Source organism: Spinacia oleracea, chromosome 3, assembly GCF_020520425.1.
Source record: "Spinacia oleracea cultivar Varoflay chromosome 3, BTI_SOV_V1, whole genome shotgun sequence".
NCBI classification, from domain to species: domain Eukaryota; kingdom Viridiplantae; phylum Streptophyta; class Magnoliopsida; order Caryophyllales; family Amaranthaceae; genus Spinacia; species Spinacia oleracea.
This window is the reverse complement of record NC_079489.1, coordinates 120383060-120407221: the sequence shown is the minus strand read 5'-3', so window position 1 is coordinate 120407221 and position 24162 is coordinate 120383060. Positions and strand designations below refer to the sequence as shown.

At 37.8% G+C, this 24162-nt stretch overlaps 1 protein-coding gene across 1 annotated transcript; it reads right to left on the bottom strand.

Annotated features, from left to right (window-relative positions):
• Nucleotides 1-9337: 9337 nt before the first annotated feature.
• Nucleotides 9338-23902, bottom strand: LOC110777351 (12-oxophytodienoate reductase 1-like). Its single transcript, XM_021981955.2, has 3 exons — nt 23564-23902; nt 22761-23146; nt 9338-9543 (listed from the first exon to the last, which is right to left on the bottom strand). Exons 1-3 carry the CDS (start codon nt 23671-23673, stop codon nt 9338-9340), a joined length of 702 nt encoding a protein of 233 aa, XP_021837647.2. The 5' UTR covers nt 23674-23902.
• Between the last annotated feature and the right edge of the window lie 260 nt (nt 23903-24162).

The following is a 24162-nucleotide window of genomic DNA, read 5'->3' as shown; positions in this document are numbered from 1 at the left end:
ATGCCAAATCTTCAGTAACCTTAACCACTTGCCTCCTTCAGAACTATACACCTTCACTTCTCCATGGCCCTTTTCCACCTGGGGTATAGATATAATCGGCAAGGTAACACCAACAGGCGTAGGGGGACACGAGTACGTTTTAGTCGCAATTGATTACCTCACTAAATGGGTAGAGGCAGTCTCCTATGCTAAATTAACGGCCAAACATGTCGCTCGATTCCTAGAAAAGAACATATTCTGTCGATACGGGGTTCCACATGAAATCATAAGTGACCAAGGTTCCCACTTTAGGGCCGAAGTCCAAGACCTGCTCGAAAAATATCATGTCAAACACCATAAATCCTCTCCCTATAGGCCGCAAATGAACGGCGCGGTAGAGGTGGCCAACAAAAATATTAAAGTCATAATCGAAAAAATGGCCGAAAATTAAAAGGATTGGCCCAACAAATTACACTTCGCATTATGGGGCTATCGAACCTCAATCCGCACCTCCATTGGAGTAACACCCTACTCCTTGGTATACGGAATGGAAGCAGTTCAACCGATCGAGTTGGAAATTCCCTCCCTCCGGATCGTCCTAGAAAGCAAGCTACCCGAGGCTGATTGGGTTCAAGCTAGGTACGACGAGCTCGTCCTTTTAGACGAACGGAGGTTGAGAGCTTTACATCACGTGCAAGTGTACCAAAAGCGCATCGCAAGGAAATTCAACAAAAGAGTCAAACCTCGAAATATCAAAGAAGGCGATTTTGTATTAAAAGAAGTCCGCGCACCTACTACGGACCCTCGAGGAAAATTCCGGCCTAACTGGACAGGACCATATTTTGTAAAGACCATCCTACCTGGCGGAGCAGTCCAACTAGCTGACATAGATGGAGCGGAATTCGCTAACCTCACGAACTTAGACCAATTGAAAAAGTACTATATTTAATAAAATTCAGTCCAGAGTTAAGGCATCTATTAAAACACGTTAAGACTCATAAGCAAGCATTCTGCACATTACTCTAAGCAAACGGCATAAAACTCGATAAAGTAGAAAAAGGCGAAGGACCATATTTTAACGCCCAGGACCGGGCGCTGTTATTTTTCACGCCCAGGCCTGGCGCCGATATTTCCTACGCCCGTGTATGGGCGTCATTCTCTCTTGCCACCTATCCTCCCGCTTCTGCAAGTGTTCGTACTCCTTTTTCGAACCATCAAAAGAACAACGAACACTTGGGGGGGGGGGGGGGAAGCAGACGTGTAATGAACACCCTTTCAAAAAAGTTTCAAAAAGCTAGAACTACGCGCGACCTGATTCTAACAAGATACGTAGGCAATCCTTATCAAGGATTCGGTCCAATAAAAATTAAAAAATAATAAAGTCATGCAACGCATCAAGAAGAAAGGATATTGCAAAGGGCACTATACCCTAACCCATGCACGGGCAAGACCAAATAGAATTAAAAACAAAGCCACAAGAATTTTCAGGAACAAGCCCAACAAAGGAGTATGGCACGAGTCGGCAAAAAACGAAAAATAGTGAACATGCATATGTAATACCCCAAGTAGTCGGTTAGTCTAAAAATATGTGTGCACTCTTGTATGAACTCATTATTTTTACGGAATTCTTTCTCTTTTCAAAATTCGTCGTTGGTTTAGAAAGCTAATATTACTATAATATGTTAAAGCAAAGCCCACAGAAGGCTCAAAACATTCTTGCACCAAAAAAATCGCAAAAAAATATACATACATGCGGAATACAAGAATGAATATATACAAAACAGGAGATAAGCCTAAGGCTCGTCATCGGCTTCATGTCTCCAAGCCTCGCCGGTCCATCCACTCCACTCCCCGTGGTATGAGGATCCCCAGCCAGAATCACCCCAAAAATGAGGCTGTGACTGCAACTCGGGGCTAGGCTCTCGGGCCACCGACACGGAACGTCGCCTACGCTCCGGCTCGGACCTCTCCCCGGAAGAACTCACCCCCGCGTCGAAACGGCGATGCCGTAGGGGCGAGTGTCGTGCCCTCTCTCTCTCACGACCGTGTCCCCCGCCCGAGGTACCCACGTCGTCGGCCCCGGCTCGTCCAGCACCCGTCTACAAGAAAAGACAAAAAGAGGGTGAGTAACAGAAAGCCAAACAAAAGGTACAGATCAAAAGAAAAAAGAAGGCACCGAAAAAGCCCCGACCGTCTGCATATGTACCCGCTCTCCCAGGTACCAGACAGGGTCCCGGCGGCCAACGAACAAGACCCGCATCTGGCTCAGGGCATAACTATCCCTGACCGAAGCATAAGTACCCCTAAAAGAGATCCATGGGGTCCAAACCACCTGTTTTTGTACAAACACGGTCAGATCTCGCACATAGAAAATAAAAAGAATGACGAAATACGAGATAGAGGATAAGATTCTACACATGCTCAGGGTTCCCGTCCCGAATGAGATCCCACACGGTATCGGGCGGTGGACGCACTGTCAGCTTCTTCTTCCAACCCCAACGACGACCAGCAGGGTACTCCAAAGGCCTCTGCCCCTTTCGGGGAGCCAGCCAAGGTAAGTGCTCAAAGGCCCACGGCTACAAAAGGAAAAGACAATAAAACATCAAAAAAAGAGGCCCGGTAAAAGCGAGAAAACAAAGGAAAGTCTAGGCACATACCTCGATCAAACACGGCACTCCCGCTAATGTAATGACAAAGTGACGTTTACTCGGGTCCGAGTCGCACACCGCCAAACTCATCTGGCCGACGAGCGCCGCATAGCCCAAATCGCCCCAGCAATAGTCACCCAGTGTAGACACGTCCTCCACCATGCCTATCCACCTCAGGTCAAAGGTGTCAGTCGGACCCGATAGAAAAGTGGAAGTAATAAAATGGAGGTAGAACAGCCGAGCCTGTCTCGAAGACGACTCCTCTACCCCATGCTCCAAGGCCCACATCAGGTCAGCGAAAGGTATCCCACGGGGCTGGTACGAAGGCAATCTCATGCCCATCCACGAGCCCAGGAGCCTGGTACCCTCAGCAACAGTCGGCGGTGGGCCATCTGACCTCAGACGAACGGGGTTCCCTGTAAAGGTCAAGCCCGTCAAAGCCGTGTAGTCCTCGGGAGTGATCGTCATCTCACCCCAAGGAAAATGGAAGGTGTTGGTGGTATCCCACCACCACCTCATGAACGACCGCATAAAGGACAGGGAGATGTTAAGCTGCAGTATCTCCCAGAAGGTCTCGACCACCGGAAACAGTGAGCTCGCCCTCACCAAAGCCTGGGCGTCCGAGCTCAGGAAACTAAAAACGGTCTCACTCGTCGCTGCGCCGTAGCCGCGAACCGTAGTCTCTCTCCTCGCGTGAAGGCGGGAAGTCACGTGGTGCTCTAGGTCGTAGCGCAGATCACGACCGTCGTAGAGCTCAGGACCCATCCATAGGGGACCCGCGCCAGTAGACTGACGCGTCATGCCACGCTCCTTGTGGCCACCAGAAGGAGGTGACGACTCGTCAGGCATGCTGATCAATAATACAATAAGGCATTATACCTTTAACAAAATTGGCACTCACACCAATCACTAAAGGAGTGCATTCCACTCAATAAAATGGAGTCATACAATTCTTGTTCCCTAAGACATGATACTAAGTTCATATCGAGCAAAAAATTCCCTAAGTGAAATTTTTTTAATTAACTCCAACAAAATGAAAATTCTTCCATAATTTGTCATTCATGAATTATGAGGAACGCAAGCAATATACCAAAAACACCTACATTGTAAGAAAACACTAGAGTCGTAGGTATACTTGGGGGCTAGCATAAAAATGCCCAAATTCAACAAGAATCAACATACTTGCGAAAATTAACATGCACAAACTAATTAACATGTTATGTGAAAACATTTCCAACTATCTAATTGAAGGAAAGGGGCACAGAATCAAAAACCCCCAAATCAATTTCATGCATAAAAATACTTGACAAAAATACTGAAATTGACAAAAAAGCTCAAAATTACTGAAAATTACTTACATTGGGAAGATTAGGAAGTGATTTGGAGTAGAATTCGTAAAGAAAAGTGAAGAAACGAGCAAGAAATCAGTTGAAAGAGGTGAGGAAAAGTCATCGGGCACGCGCAATCCCCTATTTTGTGTAAAATATCTGTTATCTTGATATTTCTTTCCCAAGAACGGTATTTTGCAATATCGTTAAAAATATACACAGTGTGGACCCACTTATAGGACACACCTGATCAGGAAATATTGCGACCCACCAACAGGATGTAATCACAAAAGCCCTTCTACATAGGCAAAATAAGAAATTCAAAATGGGCTCGCCCACCCTCAGCGGGCGGGGTCTGCGTCACTAGCCGCGCAGGTCCTCAGTTTTCGAAAAATAGAATCTTCAAAAACAAAATGAAATAGGCTCGCCATCTTCAGCCGTCGGGGTCTACGGCGTAAACCACGTAGGTCCTTATTTTCAAAAAAAATAAACACAAACAAATTTCGAAACAGATTCGTCCACTTCTATCGGACGGGGTGTCCACCCTTAGCGGACAGGCTCGCCATCTTTAGCCGGCGGGGTCTGCGTCACTAACCGCGCAGGTCCTTAGTCGCTGCAGCGATAACTCTTTTTGGTTTTTCGTTTTTTCCCAAAAACGATGTGAGTAGCTTTTGGTTTTCCGTTTTTCCTAAAAACGATGTGGGTAGCTTTTGGTTTTCCGTTTTTCCAAAAAAGAACGATGTGAGTAGCTTTCCTTTTTCCACAAAAAATTCAAAGATTGGTTTTCCGTTTTTTCCAAAAAAAGAACGATGTGCTGGATTTTCCTTCGTTTTACGTCCCATAAAAACAAGGGGGTTTTCTCGTTTAGCTAACCCTAAAAATGAGAATCTTTAAAAACATTTTTACCTCGTGATTGGGCTTGGCCAGGCCCAATTACACTTTACAGCTTTGATTTCGAAAACATTTGTAGCTACTCCCAATGACAAAGTGAGGGAGTTTCTACGCACCTTTAGATCCTTCCAATGACAAAGTGAGGAAGTTTCTATACTATCAGTTGACAAATCCCAATGACACGTGAGGGATATGTCGACACTTCAAAGTGATGACCCTTAAGTCAAATGTTATCACTCGGGGGCTCGTGAGACCCTCGCAAAAAAACAGGTCACCATGGCTTGTGTGGCGCACTCCGTCTAATACTATGACCATCGTCTTACTCCAAGACTCAGTCAAAGTGGGGGCTAATTGTAGACACCTACTTTTGTCCCCATTCCCGAAAGGGAAGGTTCGATGATGAAAACATAAATCTCCACTTGACAACGCATCTCCTATAAAATTACGAATCTCAATCACCCTTCTCGTTTCACCCGAAACCTGTTATTTATAGAAACCTGCTATTTATGGAAACCTGCTAAAAATAGTAACTGCCGTAAAGGGTAGCTTCTAAAAGTGGCAAGTCATAAAAGATAGAAACCTGTCAGAATTAGGTGTTGCACTCCAACATAAATCCTAAATGAGATAGAAAACTGCGAGAATCCTATTCCTAATATGATTCGGAAATAAGAGTTACGTATTAATTAAAATCCTAACGAGCCTAGAGTTCGTAACGGGCCCAGACGCATTCCGTCATGAAATTGATACGCACTAAAAGACTCGATTAAGTCTCAAACACTACGGATTTCAGGAATCCGAATCTGACTAAGAAAACAGCTCATACCCTATTTTCAACGCCTGGCTCTGGGCGCCGAAATCTTCGGCGCCCAGGCCTGGGCACTGGAATTACCTGGGTACGTGTTTTTTCCTAATTCTTTGTGGATTAGAGCTCTGCAATTCTATCTTTCCACAAACTCTTTTCTATAAATATAGTCCAAGTTCGACGTGAAATCACAACACACAATTCATATTCTGAGTATTAACTCCAACCCCTAGCCTAAGCCTTACGCTGCGAAATTGTTCACGCGTTCTGTCGCAATCGATCCATAAATCGAACAGAACGTATCCTGTCCCATAATTTGAGATTCGTTAAATAAAAAGGAGAAATGGAAAATTCAAAGTGGTTAGTTTTCTGAGAACCGTGACGCGACTCTCAAGGGTGCGTCGTAATGTGTCCCTTTTCTATGATTTAATTGCTTTCCTCGCCCTTTTTATGAACTGTTAAACTAACTAAATCTGATTGTTCTACCACGCCTAACAAACATAATATTTTTGGGAAATTGGATTATCATGCTAGGTCCCTTAATGCTATTTAAATCAGATAATCGCGATCAATCTAGTATTATATGTTGCATATGTAACACCCCCGATTTACTAACTTTAAATAAATAAGAATAATATAGACTTTATAAAAATTTGCGGAAGCTTACACTTAAATCGGAGGTATCACCGCCACACTTGACCACATTGTCAAGTGCTAAGTCTTACAAGACTTAAACTATTACAACTTGATTACTAGGTGATCTATTTACAACTGTACAACTGAAAAGACTAAACGATAACACTTGAGCTCCTTCAACTTGAACTGCGATCTTTCACGATCAATCTGCTACAATCAATATTGACTTCTCACCATAGAGGACAAATTCCAAAAGGGTCGTCGCAGAGCCACCATAAGAAAAAGACATGGCCACAAACACACATAACAAATAAACACACACGTCAGCAAAAGGCTGAGTAATCACCTGAAATAAAAACATACCAATATAGAATAATAAATGATCATTTAAACAATGTAGTACGAAACTACATTTCAAGTATAGTCCCAAAAAAATACTTAGCTCCATAGCCTATAGATACTCTAGATCTTCCTTTCAACTGAACCTCAATATATTGATATAATCTTTTTCCTCTACTAAACTTACTTAAACCAATAGGTGCCATGTTTGCTCTTTGTTTTATACCTAGCCTTGGACATGGGTAATTTGAATAAATAAACCAACAAGTATAAAAACTTGAAACTCTCAATATATAGCTACTAGAAAGACTCTCTGAGTCAAGGCCACTTTTGGACCAAATCTCACTTTGGGGATATTAAGAAAATAATAAAGAATGTATCTTGCTCCTCTACTAATGGTTATCATCTCCTTACCAACATGTCAAGGACTAAGGTATATAACGTTGAGCCTCAAACCAAAAATATAGTAACAATTTCTCAATATTTTCTAGTGATCTCATAATTTGATCAATATAATACCCATTTAGGGTTAAAATAAATAATCCTCATTAATGGCACAAAATCCCAAACTATATACAATAATTCAACTCTTTCCCATCCAACAAATACCAATATTGAATCAAAATTCTAAACCCTAATATAATACAACCCCTTGGTTCATGCGGAGTACTATACTTAAGCTCTTATGGGCACAATACATCGCATCACTATACTTCTCATTCGATCTCAAACATAATATAACCTGACTCCCAAAATATGAGTTGGTCAAACCCAATTATATAAAAATCTAACCCTTCAATGACATACTCTACAATATTAAATTACAAATACATCACTAATCAACTTCATCCATTCTATTTGCGCAAAGCAATATAATGAATCAATATAGGGAATATCTATCACACGCATAATCAACGCACATTATACAATGCAATTAAACGTCTCCAATTAAGTAGCGCTAAAGCCAATAAATAAAATATATGAATAATGTGAACAGATTAAATGAACTTACAATCTTGATTATTTAGAAATACCCGACTATGCATGCAGTTCTAAATCCATAAACTTCATATATAGGGTATGTACAATTTGCTCAAAATAATATTCAAATAATTATAATACCCACACATGTCATTGAAGCGTGCACTCATAAATTTAGCTTGCTATAAGCTACAACTATGTAACTGTAGATTTTAATATCCTCCTATAAATACTACTCCCTCTCTTTCTTTTAAATGTATCACTTAGACCGTCACACTTACCATTGTATCATTATGATCATTAATTATCTTTCATTTTCTATTTCAAAAAATTATAAAAAGTTGTTATAATGAAAATATGCGCCGTGACTTATCAAATAACATTTTACATAATAACATTTGATTTTAATATATTAGTAAATTATCCACATAAATACGGTAAAATTTATAGTGATGCATCTAAAAAGAAACGGAGATAATAGATATATAATAATTTTTTTGTAAATCAAACATCTTCTTATGGCTTTTTATAGAGATAGGAATATACACTTCTTAACTTGCAAATAAGAATGATAATTTTTTTTTATGTAAACAGTTAAAAAAATGTGTCTTTTATGTTATAGATAAAACATTAATTAATTAATACGAGTAGTAAAAATTATAATTGTCCGTCGAACCAACACGTGCATGACACGTGCTTCTGACTAGTAGTGTAAAAAATAAATGATGCGATATTTCCGGAACGGAGGAAGTATTAAAAAAATACCCACTATCAACTAACAACCATTAAATTAGTAAGTCAATTCAAATGTATTAAGCTCTACACCGGTCAAAACGGTGCGAGTATTAAGGGGTGGAGGGAGTAACTAATTAGCATAATGTATACATAACTACTAGGGAATAAACAACTTTGCATGACAGTAGATAGTTGGTCTATTCGTTGATGAAGCGAATAATTTTCATTGCTAAGAGCCTAAGACTATAGTTGGTCCATTTCCATGGCTAAAATTAGTATCTCATAGTAATAAACCTTATTTTCGTAATAGTATGCAGAGTGGATATGCTATCCTTGAAAGAAACTAGCAATTTCGGAAAATTCCATTAATCAGATTGTCCTTGTTAGTCTCGATAGGATCTGAAACAAACGTGTAGTTCTTTTGTGACCTCTGCTTCCGTGCATACACTGAGGTCACAAAAGGAGGTTGTTTTTCTCATATCAGATATGTGTGGTAACACACATATCAGCTAAAAGACAAATAGTTGAAAGACAAAATAGGAAGTATCATTCTGTAAAAAAAAAAAAAGTACTATTCTGTAAAAAAAAAAAAAAAAAAGGTACCATTTTTGTTTTAAAAAAAGTACCATTTAATTTTTTTTTGTCTTTTTTCATATTTTGTCTTTTGCTATGATATGTATTTGCAAGCACATACTTCCTCCGTTTCTGAAAGTTCTTTACGCTTTGAAATATGTGTCCAAAATATGAAAAGTTTGACCGTAAATTCTCACTATTATATACATCAAAACATTACATGTAAGATATTGTTGGATTGGTTTCGGTATGTATTATCAGAATATCAAGTTTTATAATTTTTCCACTTACGAAATTGGATATATTAGTAGTTAAATATTGCATTGCATTTCGTGCAAATAATAACTATAAAGAACTTTCTAAAACGGAGGTAGTATGTGATATAAGAAAATATTTCCTCGTCACAAAAGAGCTACACCTTTGTTTCACATTGCATATTCAAGGAACGGATAATCAGTGTAGCCAACAACAGGATCAGATGTGTAAAATGTTTCTCTATGATACTCATTCAAAGGCGCATTAAGCTCAAATCTTCTAGGCAAATCAGGATTCGCCAAAAACAAGCGACCATAAGCTACAAGATCAGTGTAACCATTCATCACAGCTTTATTCCCATCTTCCCTGTCATAACTGTTGGAACATATAGATGCATAAAGCGGAATTTCAGGAAATAATTTCCTAACATCTATCACAGGATCTCATGCATAACAATAGTATAGATCAGATTAAGTCGAAAGAATAATCACCTTTGTAGCGTGTTCGCCCGTTCGTATGCAAGCTTCGAAGATCTTAGAACCCCACTTGTTGCTCCTCTACTTAGTCCACAAGCACCAATTGAATCCCACGTACTCTAGTACGGAAGAGAATGATCACGATCAATCTCTTGCTTTGTTTGGGAAGAACGGCGTTTCAGAGAATAAGAATTAGGGTTTTGTGTTTTCCTTCTTGTCAGATATTAAATTACGTAATTTCTAAATCCCTGACATTATAGCTATTATAATGTGAGAGTTTTAGGTTAACCCAAAACCAAAGCCCAACATTCTTTCCCTTAATAGACCGATTGCCATCGGACCTTTTGGGCCCATTCCAATTAATGCTTATATGTGTGACCTTATAGGATTAATATATTTTAGTTGTAGGTCCAATCAATATTTTCCTACTAATCACATTTATTCTCTAGCAAGTAAATATGATTACTAAAATAATTAACTTATTATCTTCATAATTAATTCCTATTTATATTTAGTAATTTCCGGAAATGTCTAAGGACATAATTCCTTCAATCTCCCACTTGTCCGAAGACAAGAACGCAATGCTAAATTTCTTAAGTCTCTTAATGCCAAAATTTGATAACACACTGTTATTCTCAAATTCTAGTTTCTTGATCGCCGAGTTCGAACTGTTCAAATAAAGATTAACTTTTAATCCCATTCCGCATGGCCATGCAATTTTCAGTTCTCGCTCATCAAGAGGCCCAGACACCATTCCTATCAAATAGGAGGACTTATTCACTCTTGTATGACCATAACTCCCACTCAATTCTTAGCCCACCTGATCACTGCTTTTATAACCTCCTTTTACGGCGCGGCGTTTAACAGCGTCAAAGTTAAACTAATTGTCTCGTGGTTACTAAGACATACTCATGTCTAAGGAATCCACTAAATATAGAAGTTTGATTCTACTTTTAGAATCTAGTTAGGTCAAGTCTCAATGCATCAAGTATACATCCATATAATCAATTAGACATCCCTATGTCTCCATAGCCCATGGAACTGCACTATCAATTAATTACATGCTAGTCTTCACATAAATCACTTATGTCCAATTTAGTGATTTAGACTAGGGACTTAATAAGTTGTGATTTCAGTTCACTTTATAGGGTTCCATTATCAAAACGTTTTCGATAATCCTATTTGAAAACACAAGTTATTTGGACATTTTATTTAATACTAAACCAAACAATTAAATAAGAATGAACTTTTATCGATAAACATTCAAAACATAATAAATGTCTTTACAATTGTAAACATAAAGTAAACAAACTAAAGCCATTCTCCCATATGCCTAAGCCCCATAGACCTAGTATGACTCTCATGCTTAGGTTGAGCAAGCGGTTTAGTCAGAGGATCAGCCACGTTATCCTCAGTATGAACCTTGCTTACTTTCACATCCCCTCTTTTAAAGATCTCTCGAATAAGATGGAATCTCCTGAGCACATGTTTGGATTTTTGGTGCGATCTGGGTTCCTTGGACTGGGAAATGGCACCATTGTTGTCACAATACAACTCAATGCCATTTTCAATGCTAGGAACTACACCAAGTTCACTAATGAACTTTTTGATCCAAACAGCTTCTTTTGCTGCATCACTTGCTGCAATATACTCAGCCTCTGTTGTAGAATCTGCGATGGTACTCTGCTTAGAACTCTTCCAGCTCACAGCCCCTCCATCGAGACAAAATATGAAACCAGATTGTGATCGGAAATCATCTTTGTCACTTTGGAAGCTTGCATCGGTGTATCCAGTGGCAACCAACTCATTATCTTCACCATAGACCAAGAAATTATCCTTAGCCCTTCTTAAGTACTTAAGGATATTCTTTGCTGCCATCCAGTGCGCCTCTCCTGGGTTTGACTGGTATCTGCTGCACATACTCAAAGCATATGCAACATCCGGTCGAGTGAATACCATGGCATACATAATGGACCCTACTGCAGAGGCATAAGGAACATTACCCATGCGCTTGACCTCATCAGGTGTCGAAGGACACTGAGTCTTGCCAAGTGAAATGCCATGTTGCATGGGAATGAAACCTCTTTTGGAGTTTTCCAGCTTGAACCTTGCAAGAACCTTATCAATATAAGTCTCTTGGCTAAGTCCAATCAGCCTTTTGGATCTATCTCTATGGATCCTTATTCCCAATATATATTCAGCTTCTCCTAGGTCTTTCATGGAAAAACAACTTTTAAGCCATTCCTTGACTGACTCAAGCATGGTCTTGTCGTTTCCTATGAGAAGTATGTCATCCACATACAAGACTAGGAAAGCAATACTACTCCCACTCAACTTCTTGTATATACAAGATTACTCTTCATTTCTAAGGAAGCCAAAAGATTTGACTGCCTCATCAAATCTGAGGTTCCAACTTCGGGATGCTTGCTTAAGCCCATAAATGGACTTCTTAAGCTTGCAAACTTTTCTTGGACTGTTTGGATCTTCAAAACCTTGTGGTTGTGTCATGTACACATCCTCTTTCAAGAACCCATTCAAGAAAGCAGTTTTGACGTCCATCTGCCATATCTCATAGTCATGAAAGGCAGCAATCGCAAGAATTATCCTAATGGATTTCAGCATAGCTACTGGTGAGAAGGTTTCATCATAGTCAATACCATGAATTTGTCTAAAACCTTTTGCCACTAGTCTTGCCTTAAAGACATCAATGTTTCCATCTTTATCCTTTTTCAGTTTGAAAATCCATTTGCAACCTATGGGTTTAACCCCATCAGGCAAAGCAACCAAGTCCCATACTTGATTTTCAAACATCGAATCCATTTCGGATCTCATGGCTTCAAGCCATTTCTCGGAGTCTTGACTCGTCAAAGAATTTGTGTAGCTAGTAGGTTCCTCATGTTCTAAAATCTCTATTTCAGAACTTTCAGTCAAAAGGAAATCAATATATCTCTTTGACGGAATGACGGTCCTACTAGACCTACGTTGGGGAACAACAGGAGAAGTTTTCACCTCATTAGGTTGAGGGACTTCGCATGGATTATCTCCAAGTGGGACGGTAGAAGGCGCATGAATGAAATGCACCGCCTCCTGAGCATTTTCATGCTGGGTCGTCTCTGACGAGGTGTGAACCTCATCCATTTGTTGCTCATCTCGAATTTCTTCGAGATATACATTACTCCCACTTGTTTTTCTGGAAATAAACTCCTTTTCCAGAAAGACACCATCGCGAGCAACAAACACTTTGTTTTCGCTTTGGTTGTAGAAGTAGTATCCCTTAGTCTGTTTTGGGTAACCCACAAAAAGACATTTATCAGACTTGGGTGAAAGCTTATAAGATAGTAAACATTTTACATAAACTTCACAACCCCATGTCCTTAGAAAAGACAATTTTGGAACTTTTCCAGTCCACATCTCATATGGCGTCTTTTCTACTGCTTTGGACGGAGCTCTGTTGAGTGTGAATGCCGCTGTTTCAAGCGCAAATCCCTAAAATAAGGCAGGAAGGTTAGCAAGACTCATCATGGACCGAACCATATCTAACAGAGTTCGGTTCCTTCTTTCGGAAACCCCATTCAATTGTGGTGTCCCTGGTGGAGTCAATTGCGAAAGTATTCCCTGATTTGAGAATTCCATCCTTATGAAGTTTCTCTATGCGCTTTGAGCTTATGTAGCCTAATCGACAATGCCATAGGTAAGTAGGGTTCAAATCATTTGGTTTGTGTTTCTTGTTTTCTATGTGATAGATATGGTTTTGTAAGTCTAGTACATACAAACCATTTGATAATTTAGCAGAGACATAGAACATACCATTCAAATATGCTGAACAACAATTATTCATAATTTGAAATGAAAAACCTTCCGAATCCAAAATCGAAATAGAAATTATGTTCTTGGTAATAACTGGAACGTAATAACAATTATAAAGTTCTAATATTAAACCAGAAGGCAAGCGTAAACTATAATCTCCTACAGCTAAAGCACCAACTCTTGCTCCATTGCCTACTCGGAGATCCACTTCGCCTTTGCTCAAGCTCCTACTTCTTTTTAGTCCCTGCACATTACCAATAATGTGAGATCCACAAGCGGTATCAAATACCCAAGAAGCAGTTGTAGCTAAATTAACTTCTATGACTTAGATACCTACAGTTGAAGCACCAGTCTTCTTATCCTCCAGATATTTGGGGCGGTTCCTCTTCCAATGACCAATCTTGTGGCAGTGGTAGCACTCATGTTGAGCAGCTACCTTAGCCTTGGGAGTGGCCTTTGGCTTGGTTGAAGAGTTCTCATTGGCAACCACCTTGCCCTTGTTCTTCTTCATGGGAGCCCCTTTCTTCTTGAACTGCTTACCTTTACTAACCATTAAAACATCCTTATGTTTAGGTTTACTTGGTAAGTTTCTCTCAGCCTGAATTAGTGAACCATGCAACTCTTGCAGGGTAGCCTCCCCTCCTTGCATGTAGAAGTTCAACTTAAAGTTATGAAAATCTTCAGGCAAGGATCTGATGACTATGTCAGTTGCCAGGTCCTTAGGATAAGGGAAACCCAATTTCTCCATGGTCTGAAAATGTCCAATCAAATCGAACACATGCGGACCAACGGGCTTCCCCTCTTCCAACTTGGAATCCAGAAGTTTGCAGTTTGCTTCAAATCTCTCCAATCTAGCATTTTTCTGAAACAAAGTTTTCAGTTGCTGGATTATGCTGTAGGCATCCAGACCATCAAAACGTTTTTGATACTCTGGTTCCATGCAAGCAAGCATCAAGCATGTTACTTGCAAGGAGTTATCCTCTAGAGTTTGTCTAGCTCGCCTTTGAGCTGCAGTAGCATTTTCTGACAGGGGTTCAGGGAGAGGATTGTCAAGAACACTTTCTTTTCCTTCCGCTCTGAGAACAATTCTCACAACCATTTGCCATTGTAGGAAGTTGGTAGCATTCAGTTTGTCTTTTTCAATTAGAGGGCGCAAGTTAAAAGTAGAGTTGTTTGCACCAGACATGATAACTACAATAAAAAGTAAAGCAAGATTCAATATAATGTTTATCAAAAGTAGCAATTAAACAAATTCAATTCACTACTACCCTTTATTCAAAATTAGAAGTCCCCATTGAATAAAGAATTAACCAAGATCCCCTCCCACTACAATCAAACGGACTTTAGCCCTGCTACTTTAATTTATAGTATTCGAGGTAAGTAAACATTTTACTAATTATAACTGATTATAACTCTTGGTAGACAGGTTAACAACTCTTTGTATTTTCCTATCTCTTAGCTTCAAAACCCAAAACTTTGTCTTTTGATAGTTTTGTTGAGTTAAACCAAACATTAACATGTAAGTTTCAAAAACCTACCCTACTATCCCCGGAATTATAAGCAACACCTTGCTTTGGCAGAACCTATTACTCATGATCTAAGGCTTTATAGGTGTTGTATGGAAAAGCACATAAACTCAATATTATTTGGGACCTAAGTTTACTATGTTGGTTAATTAAAAGTGAACACATTGCTTTAAATAACCACATACATAAACTCAATAAGCATTTTAAGGCAATATAAAATGCATAAAAATAAATGTGATCCTAGTATGGCCCCTAAAAAATAAGCTCAAATCTTTTTGGGTTCCTGCTCATCTTTCTTGGATCTCCATCCTTGAATTTCTGATTGAACCTTCTTACTCCATCGAGCTCATAATACGAACTTTATAATCTAATTTAAGTTTTAAATTAAATTACAACAATACAGAACGATGCGCAGATCGTATTTCAAAATTTACAAGAATACAAAACGATACGCATATCGTATTTTCTATCCTATTTTGGGCCATACTAGTCACTCGCCTGTAACAAAATATCATATATATTCCATACACGCATATAATATCAAACTATATTAAACACAAATTATTTACTTATTAACTGTTAATAAGCAAATAACTTTTCCAAAATAATTATAAAAACTTAAACAATTTAAGTTCAATATTACTTAGGAAACTTTATTATTTTAATTCAATTACTTATTTAAATATGGCTAGAATAATCTTATTAATCTCTAATTTGCATTTAAATGAAATTTATTGATTTACGCTCAACATAGAAAATATGATTTTCCAAAAATAATAATTTCAAATTACTCATAATAATAAGACTATTTTAAATTTATAATGGCTAAACTAAAATAATTTCAAAAAAAATAAAATTAATTTCCAACTTTTCGAAATTGGACCTTGTTTAGGAAAATCAGATTTTCCTTTCAATGTGTTGTCAAACTGATTTACTTATTTGGACCTTTTCCTTTTTTTTTTTTATAATTATTATGAGTTAAACACAGCATCACAGCATCATCCTTCCCAAAACTCTCGACAGAAACCAAGTTTTAAACGGAGCTCACGATTATTTTACCGGGCATCGCCGGCCAGCAACCACCAGGGTCGCCGGCCAGCAGCCACTCCGGCCGACCCGACCACCAGCAGAAAATCGGCCGACCCGCGATACATCGCAACTGCAGCGACTCAGGCGCAACAACAGCCAGGCGCAAGCAACGTCAATACGCCGCCTGTCCTGCCACCCTGCCGCCGCCCGTATTCCTGCCGGAAGGTCGCCCTAATTCACCCGCCACCGTGGCTCCACCGTCGCAGGTGGTGGCCACCCAGCCATGGGGGTTGTTCTTTTAATTTGTGTAACAATTACCTAAATTAAATTAATCTTTATTCAACTTTTGTTAAAGATTAACAAAATTAATTAGGGTTTAATTATCCGAAAATAATGCTAGAAATTTTGAATAAATCAACAAACCTTAAACTGAATTTTAGGGTTGTTAAGAATCAGATTTCAATTTAAATATTTATTAAAATTAAATCTAATAAGAATTCAAGATTCAAGGCATAATTATCTCATTTTATTCAAATAATTCAGAAAAATAACAATTATAATCCGAAAAATTCAAATTAAATTATTAGGAGGTTCTATTGAATTTTCTTAACAAATAAAATCAAAAATTTTAATTGTTATCCTTAAATTTTATGATTAATCGAATTAAACATAAAAATTAACCAAATTCAATGATTAATATACAAAAATTCCGAAAAATAGTTAAAAAATTACCAAAAAATTTCGGCTATTGTATAAAAATTAAGGGATAATCAGTAGATTTATTTAACTAATTAAAAATCAAATCTTTAATTGTTAACAAATTATTTCCATGATTAATCTTATTAACCAATAAATAATTAAAAATCTGACGAATTTAATTTTAAAAAATCCGAAAATTTTAATGTGATATTAACTGTTAATTTCGACCCTGTGATAAAAATTTCGGAATTTAATAAATTTTTTTTGAGCAAAAATTAATTAAATCACGATTTAATGATTCCAATCAATTAATATCATATATTAATTTTGCAAATTCAAGCCATAAATAAATCTTCTCTTAATTGAATCAAAATAATAATGTTGCATACAATCATGATCATAAAATATTATGCAAGAGGCTAAAACTGATACCACTGTTGGAACATATAGATGTATAAAGCGGAATTTCAGGAAACAATTTCCTAACATCTATCACAGGATCTCATGCATAACAATAGTATAGATCAGATTAAGTCGAAAGAATAATCACCTTTGTAGCGTGTTCGCCCGTTCGTATGCAAGCTTCGAAGATCTTAGAGCCCCACTTGTTGCTCCTCTACTTAGTCCACAAGCACCAATTGAATCCCACGTATGCTAGTACGGAAGAGAACGATCACGATAAATCTCTTGCTTTATTTGGGAAGAACGGCGTTTCAGAGAATAAGAATTAGGGTTTTGTGTTTTCCTTCTTGTCAGATATTAAATTACGTAATTTCTAAATCCCTGACATTATAACTATTATAATGTGAGAGTTTTAGGTTAACCCAAAACCAAAGCCCAACATTCTTTCCCTTAATAGACAGATTGTCATCGGGCCTTTTGGGCCCATTCCAATCAATGCTTATATGTGTGACCTTATAGGATTAATATATTTTAGTTGTAGGTCCAATCAATATTGTCCTACTAATCACACTAGTGGAAAAAGGGTCATTTGCATCGCACTTTTAAGCACATTTGCATCGCACATTGTGCGTGGCAAAAGATCTCGATGCAAATGACTAAAAGTCATTTGCATCGCACAAAAGTGCGATGCAAATGACCCTTATTTGCGTCGCACATTAAGCAAATGTGCGTGGCAAATGACTTTTCAGGCACCATGTTGAAAAGTCATTTGCCACGCACATTAGCTTAAAGTGCGTGGCAAATGACTTTCAGGCGCCAAAAAAAAAGTCATTTGCCACGCACAATAGCTTAATGTACGACGCAAATGACAATTTGAGCGCCAAAAAATTAAGTCATTTGCCTCGCACATTAAGCTAACGTGCGTGGCAAATGACTTATTTTTTGTTTTTTTTTAAATTGGTTTTTTAATATTTTATTGGAAATTCCGACATGATCGTCTTTGAAAGTAGACGCTTCCCAATACCGGGAATACATTTATAAATAATACTTGTCACAATAGTTTACAACGTAATTAACGTTCCCAATAAAAGGCAATTAAATTCGTCATAGATCAACCAACATGTTACAACAAACATAAAATTACTACAACAAAGGTATCTAGCTAGAGATCGAGTTCATATTACAAATTAAGCTAAAAGTCGACATTGTTCATAAAGTAATCTGCCCAAAAATCTTTCACCTCATTAATCTCCTCCGGTGAATAAGGCAATGTTCTTGAAAAATCCTGAAAAAGTGTAAATAATTCAATTTATCAACGATCGATCAATATAATAGTTTTGGGTACTTATTACACGTTTAATCTAATGGAAACGCTATGGGATATGAGAGCCAGTCACCCAAACACTCAACTGACAGATTATGGGACTAAATCTAGACACTTAGCAGGTCCAAAGTAGTAGGTTCACAATTGGGATGTTAGAGTTGTGTTTCAATACACTTTGACCCTGTTGAGGAGCAACGATAAAATATTTTTTTTGGGGAATAGTTGTCAGATAATGCAAATTTTAGGCCATCTCTAATGTCAGAATACTAGAAGGCTGGCCAAATTTCCATTTAGAAATTAGAGTACATGCATCCATAACCTATTAAGAAGTAAAATCTGGCTAAAATGCAAAACCAACCACACTAAACTGTTGACGGTTGTGGAATTTGGTTTGTATTGATGCAATTTGAGTACCTATCAAACAGTATTTTTTTATTTAGATTTTATCTAAAACCAACAAACTACATCACATGAGCACTTAAACATTCTTGGTTACTCTTTTCTCAATATTAATCGCATGTCCTTCAAGACACCGCAAAAATACATACCTACCAATAGAACCAAAAACAAAACAAAAAACATCCAAATTGCTAACAAAATTTTAAACATACCGAGTTACATTGATTTCGGTGGACTCTTCATACTTCATAGACAATCAAGAAAAGTTTAAGCAGTAAAATCTAGGCATAAACAGCTTAGACATGCTTTTTACCAAATGACAACAACAATCATCAAAACCCACAGAAACTATTGAGAGGCTTACAACCCGTTCCTTTTAGTATTGAGGTAATAGAAACCAGGTTAGCAAGAGAAAGATTGGCAAGATACCTATCACTTTCACTAATAATATCATATTACACCAATGCTCAGCTTTGGGTTCCTCCTGTTCACCATACTTTAAGAGTTACATATGAGGTTACTAACAGAATGAAGGAATGTCATTCTGCATTATTGGCAACGGATAAGATCTTGTAGATGACCATAGGAGAGGCCTCAAATATAAACTAAAAGAAGATATTACTACTTAATGTAAAAGAATTTCAAGCTAAGATAAAGTAGCTAGAGTGCTACTCCCTCCCCCATCCCCAATTTTTACTTTGTTAAAAGTTCTATTGAGAAATTTGGTAGATTTATCATTAAGCGTGTGGGATGGCGCAGTCCATGTTATCAAAAGAGGAAATGGAGCAAGTTCTTAGGGATGGCCCAAAAAGGAAGATGGGGCAAACTTTTAGGGATGGAGGGAGTATTGAGTAATGCTTAAACTTCTATATTACGATTAAGACTGAAGTAATACGATACATGACAAACATTATGTCTAATATCTTGGGGTCAAAATTGAGAAGTTCATAGGGATGTAATAGATAACAACCTAAGAAGTAAAATCCACAACATCTACCAAACATCTGTGATCACACTACTAAAGATCCGTGATACATCAAGGTCCAATGGCACATCAGCATCTGGAGCTCGATTTTCTATCTCTGATAAGTCTTACATGTCGCTTACCATATAAAATACAATAAATATATTCTATTTTTCAAATACTAACATGTAATTAAGGGTAAGAAAGGGTGGATCACACAATAAGAATAATTAACTTCCAAAATCTCAAAGTTTAACATGTATATTGAATGAGTGGTTCGAAAACTACAAGTAACAATCTAAATTACTAACTACTAAAGAAAAACTAATCAAAATATATAGAAGTGAGAAGTCACGAACTCACGACAAGCAAGACTAATAAACTCCATAAGCACTGGCTTAAACTTCAGCTTCAGAATTATAAGATATATATTAACATAAACCTTGAGTAATTCTTGGTTCCAATCAATAGGTTAACTTATAGAGACTTAGATAACAAAGACACCCTATCGTAAGCTATGTATGAAAGTATAGTATCCAAACACAGTATACCGAGTGCAAAGCTATCTAATTGTCAAAGAAGTGGCCATTTTTAACTTCCTTCCGATTCTGTTGACCAACATAATGCAGCTACAAGGTAACCAATAGAGATAAACAAACAGCTAAAGAAAATACCATACAACAAATTCAGAAGGGGAAATGTTAAGACAACTAGATAGTCGCAACCACGGCAATTAGACCTGTCAAAAATCGACCCGACCCGAAAACCGACCCGAACCCGACCCGAAAATACTGGGTCCTGAACAAGATTTTATGACCCGTAACCCGATTTTATCCGAACCCGAGAAACCCGAAAATTAATGGGTCAAAACCCGTCCGAACCCGTTTTGGACCCGACCGATTGAAAATCATTGTATTTATTGTAATAAATGAGATTATGAGAAAATTTAAGCATAATAAACACGCAGTTTTTACTATTGTTGTGTGTAATATGATTTTAATTTGGATTATACTCCATTTTATGGTTGAATTTGACTAAATATAAACTTGTGTAGGAAAATTTGTTAATTTGTGCCTATATTTTGTATATTTATCATCTAAATTAATGAAAATATAATGCGCGTTTTAAAATCTCTCAACCCGTTGGGTCGACCCGAACCCGAAAGTTCTGGGTCTTGAACAAGCATTTGTAAACCCGAACCCGAAAGTGACCGACCCGATTCAACCAGAACCCAAAAATATTTTTTTACAACCCGACCCGACCGACCCGTTTGACAGGTCTAACGGCAATAAATCTCAGCAAAAAGAGAGTGCAGCATTGTACAATGGACATTCATATAAATCAACAGCAATAGTACAAGAGACGTGGAAATAAGTATACTCAATAATATCTGAGGAACCATTGTAAGCAGAAAAGGAAGTCAAAACCAAAGCAATCTTAACAGCAATTAGAGATATTATAAGAAAAACAATGCTCAGCTCTGAACATGTTCTCTGTGCAATTCATCATAACTGACAGTCTGACATCATAACATCAAATAATGACAACTACAACAGCAACAACAAAATGATTAGCATCAACTATCATTATTACCATCATCATCACCAAGCACATTCTGCCAGTACAACAAAAATTAAAACAGCTGTCAAGGAGATCCCATTCAAAGAAATTCCATGTTTTACTAGGAATTACACTTACAGCCAAAGCAGCAGCACAAAAAAAATATGTAAATGTAATCTTACCTTCGAAGTAATATCCTTTGTGCTTGCTTGGACAATACTAGCAGCTGATTGAGCAACCAAAGACAACTTCCCAATTCCCTGATCAATCATTTACCCAAAAGAACAGGACTAAAAACAATCATTCCAAAAAACCAATAAAAACACATAATCCACAATAACTGAAACCAAAAACACACCTGAGAAACAACAGAGAAAACATCACCCTGGGAATTATTATTCCTGGGCGTCGGGTTAGGGTTAGGGTTAGACCCAAACCCAACATACTTCCTAGTAAAACAAGATCAAGAAATCAAGTTATTATAATATAATATGGCATAGTTATTATAATATGGCACTTGATTGTTTCATACTAAGTCAAGAAATCAAGATTGCAACTAATAAAAGAGATTGTTTCAATTACCCGTTCTTGCTGCGGAAATCTGTTCTGCTCAGACCCCATTTGTAATTTGTAATTTGTAATTAAAAGAGACGACAATGAACGAGGGCGGCTGAGTGGGTGGTGGCGTGGGCGGCGGCGTGGGCGGCGGCTCTAAAAACGGAGCAGGGCAGTGAATTAAGCAGTGAGGGGAAGCAGTGAAGCGCGCAGTACGTGAATCAGCGAAGGAACGCCGGCGCGGCAACGATGGAAGGCGGCGAAGCAACGACGGCAGTGCCGCCGGTGAGAACAAAGCAACTAGTGTTGGTGTTGGTGGTGGTTTCGTTGGGGAGGGCGCAACGTTAAGGGTGAGCTTTGCAATAACCTAAGTCATAATGAATATTCGTTTTGCAATTAAGGGTGAGCGCGAATTCGAAAAAAAAAAATCAAAAACCAGTGCATCGCAGATTTATAATTCTGCGTGGCAAATGACTCTAGGAGCATCCTAGAGTCATTTGCCACGCAGAATTATAAATCTGCGATGCACTTAAATGAGTCATTTGCGTCGCAGATTTATAATTCTGCGTGGCAAATGACTCTAGGGTGCTCCTAGAGTCATTTGCCACGCAGAATTATAAATCTGCGACGCAAATGACTAAATTTTATGCTAAAATTTGTTATTTGCTTCGCATGTTCAGAATGGCGTGGCAAATGCGGGGATGCAAATAAGCCTTTTTCCACTAGTGTCACATTTATTCTCTAGCAAGTAAATATGATTACTAAAATAATTAACTTATTATCTTCATAATTAATTCCTATTTATATTTAGTAATTTCCGGAAATGTCTAAGGACATAATTCCTTCAATAACCTCCCGCAACAATGAAACTACCATTGAAAGCTTTTCTCATGGGAAGTAAACTATGATGACATTCCTTCTTCTCTCCGGCAGTTATCATCCTAGGTTCAACTGCATGGCAAAACAGAATTCCATGTTTGCTGAGGGATTCAGCCATGTAAAGGCCCAAAGCTTCTGGATTTGAGTCTCCTGATTCTAGATAATTCGCAAAGGGAGAAATACGAAACCCAACTCTATCTGCACCAATCTCATTTGCAACTGCTTCGACTACTTCCAGAGCAAATCTACAACGATTCTCTAAAGATCCACCATAGTGGTCTGTTCTGTCATTTACTTGATCTTTCATAAACTGAACGATAAGATACCCATGTGCTCCATGTAGTTCAACACCATCAAACCTTGTATATATATAAGATAATCTTCAATTGTATAAGGTAATCATGAAACCAAACTAACAGTCACAGCCTTACTTAACAAAACACTATGTCTGCATCATTAAAAAGTACAGAAACACCAGGTTATTCGGACTAGGGTGCCCATGTCTGACACGGGTACATGTCCAAGCTAGTGTACGACTTGGCTATTTTGTGAAAAACATTCATGATTTGGTCCAAAATAAAGTGTCGGTTCTAGTTTCCATATCCATGTCCGAGTATTGAGGATCTAACACGGTTGGACATGTAACATGGTATCTTATTCCATTCCGACGTATTTCCCCCGACCAAGAGTTATACATTATCAAACACCTTGAGGTTCTATCATGGACACACATATATACAAAACTTCAATCTCCATTAATAACTCTCACGTTAAGCAGAAATTTACCAGCTTCTATGGCATTCCTAGCAGCAAGTCGGAAATCATTCACAACGGAAGGTATCTCTTCTGTTGTTAGTCGTCTCGGGGTTGAGAACTCCGCAGTCATAGCATCGGACAGAATTTGTGGTGTTAATGGCTTATCTGTGCAAGAGATTGGAGCTTGGCCATTTGGCTGGAAACCTGTTGCAAATTGCAATAAGAAATTTTTGGTTGGCACAATCCACGGAAAATTAAGCAAAAAGGGTTAAAAAACACTCAAATAAGTGATACAAAGAAAAATTACATGAAACACAAAATATTATAATCTAGCTAAAATTCAATTAATATAAAATGCAAAACTATTCAAAATCTAGCCTTTACAAAACAAATATCAATAGATCTTTAATGAGCCACATTTATACATGGATACTTTAGATGGATTTATGCTACTTTTTCCTTCTAACAAATAAGTCCACCCATAAAAAGTCATCTACCCTTTGACTCGATCTATAAACAAACAACAACTTTTGTGTAATACCGTCTTACCGAAAAGCCATTTTGATTGTTTAACTATTTGGTTCTATTGGTTAACTAATTAGATCCATTCCTTAACTAA

Coding starts and splice junctions, on each gene's coding strand:
- LOC110777351 (XM_021981955.2), bottom strand. CDS start 23,673: ATGACTGCGGAGTTCTCAACCCCGAGACGACTAACAACAGAAGAGATA. Junction 23,147..23,563: donor ATAGAAGCTGGTAAATTTCT/GCTTAACGTGAG, acceptor TATATATACAAG/GTTTGATGGTGTTGAACTAC. Junction 9,544..22,760: donor TAGTTTCATTGTTGCGGGAG/GTTATTGAAGGA, acceptor TATGTTCCAACA/GTTATGACAGGGAAGATGGG.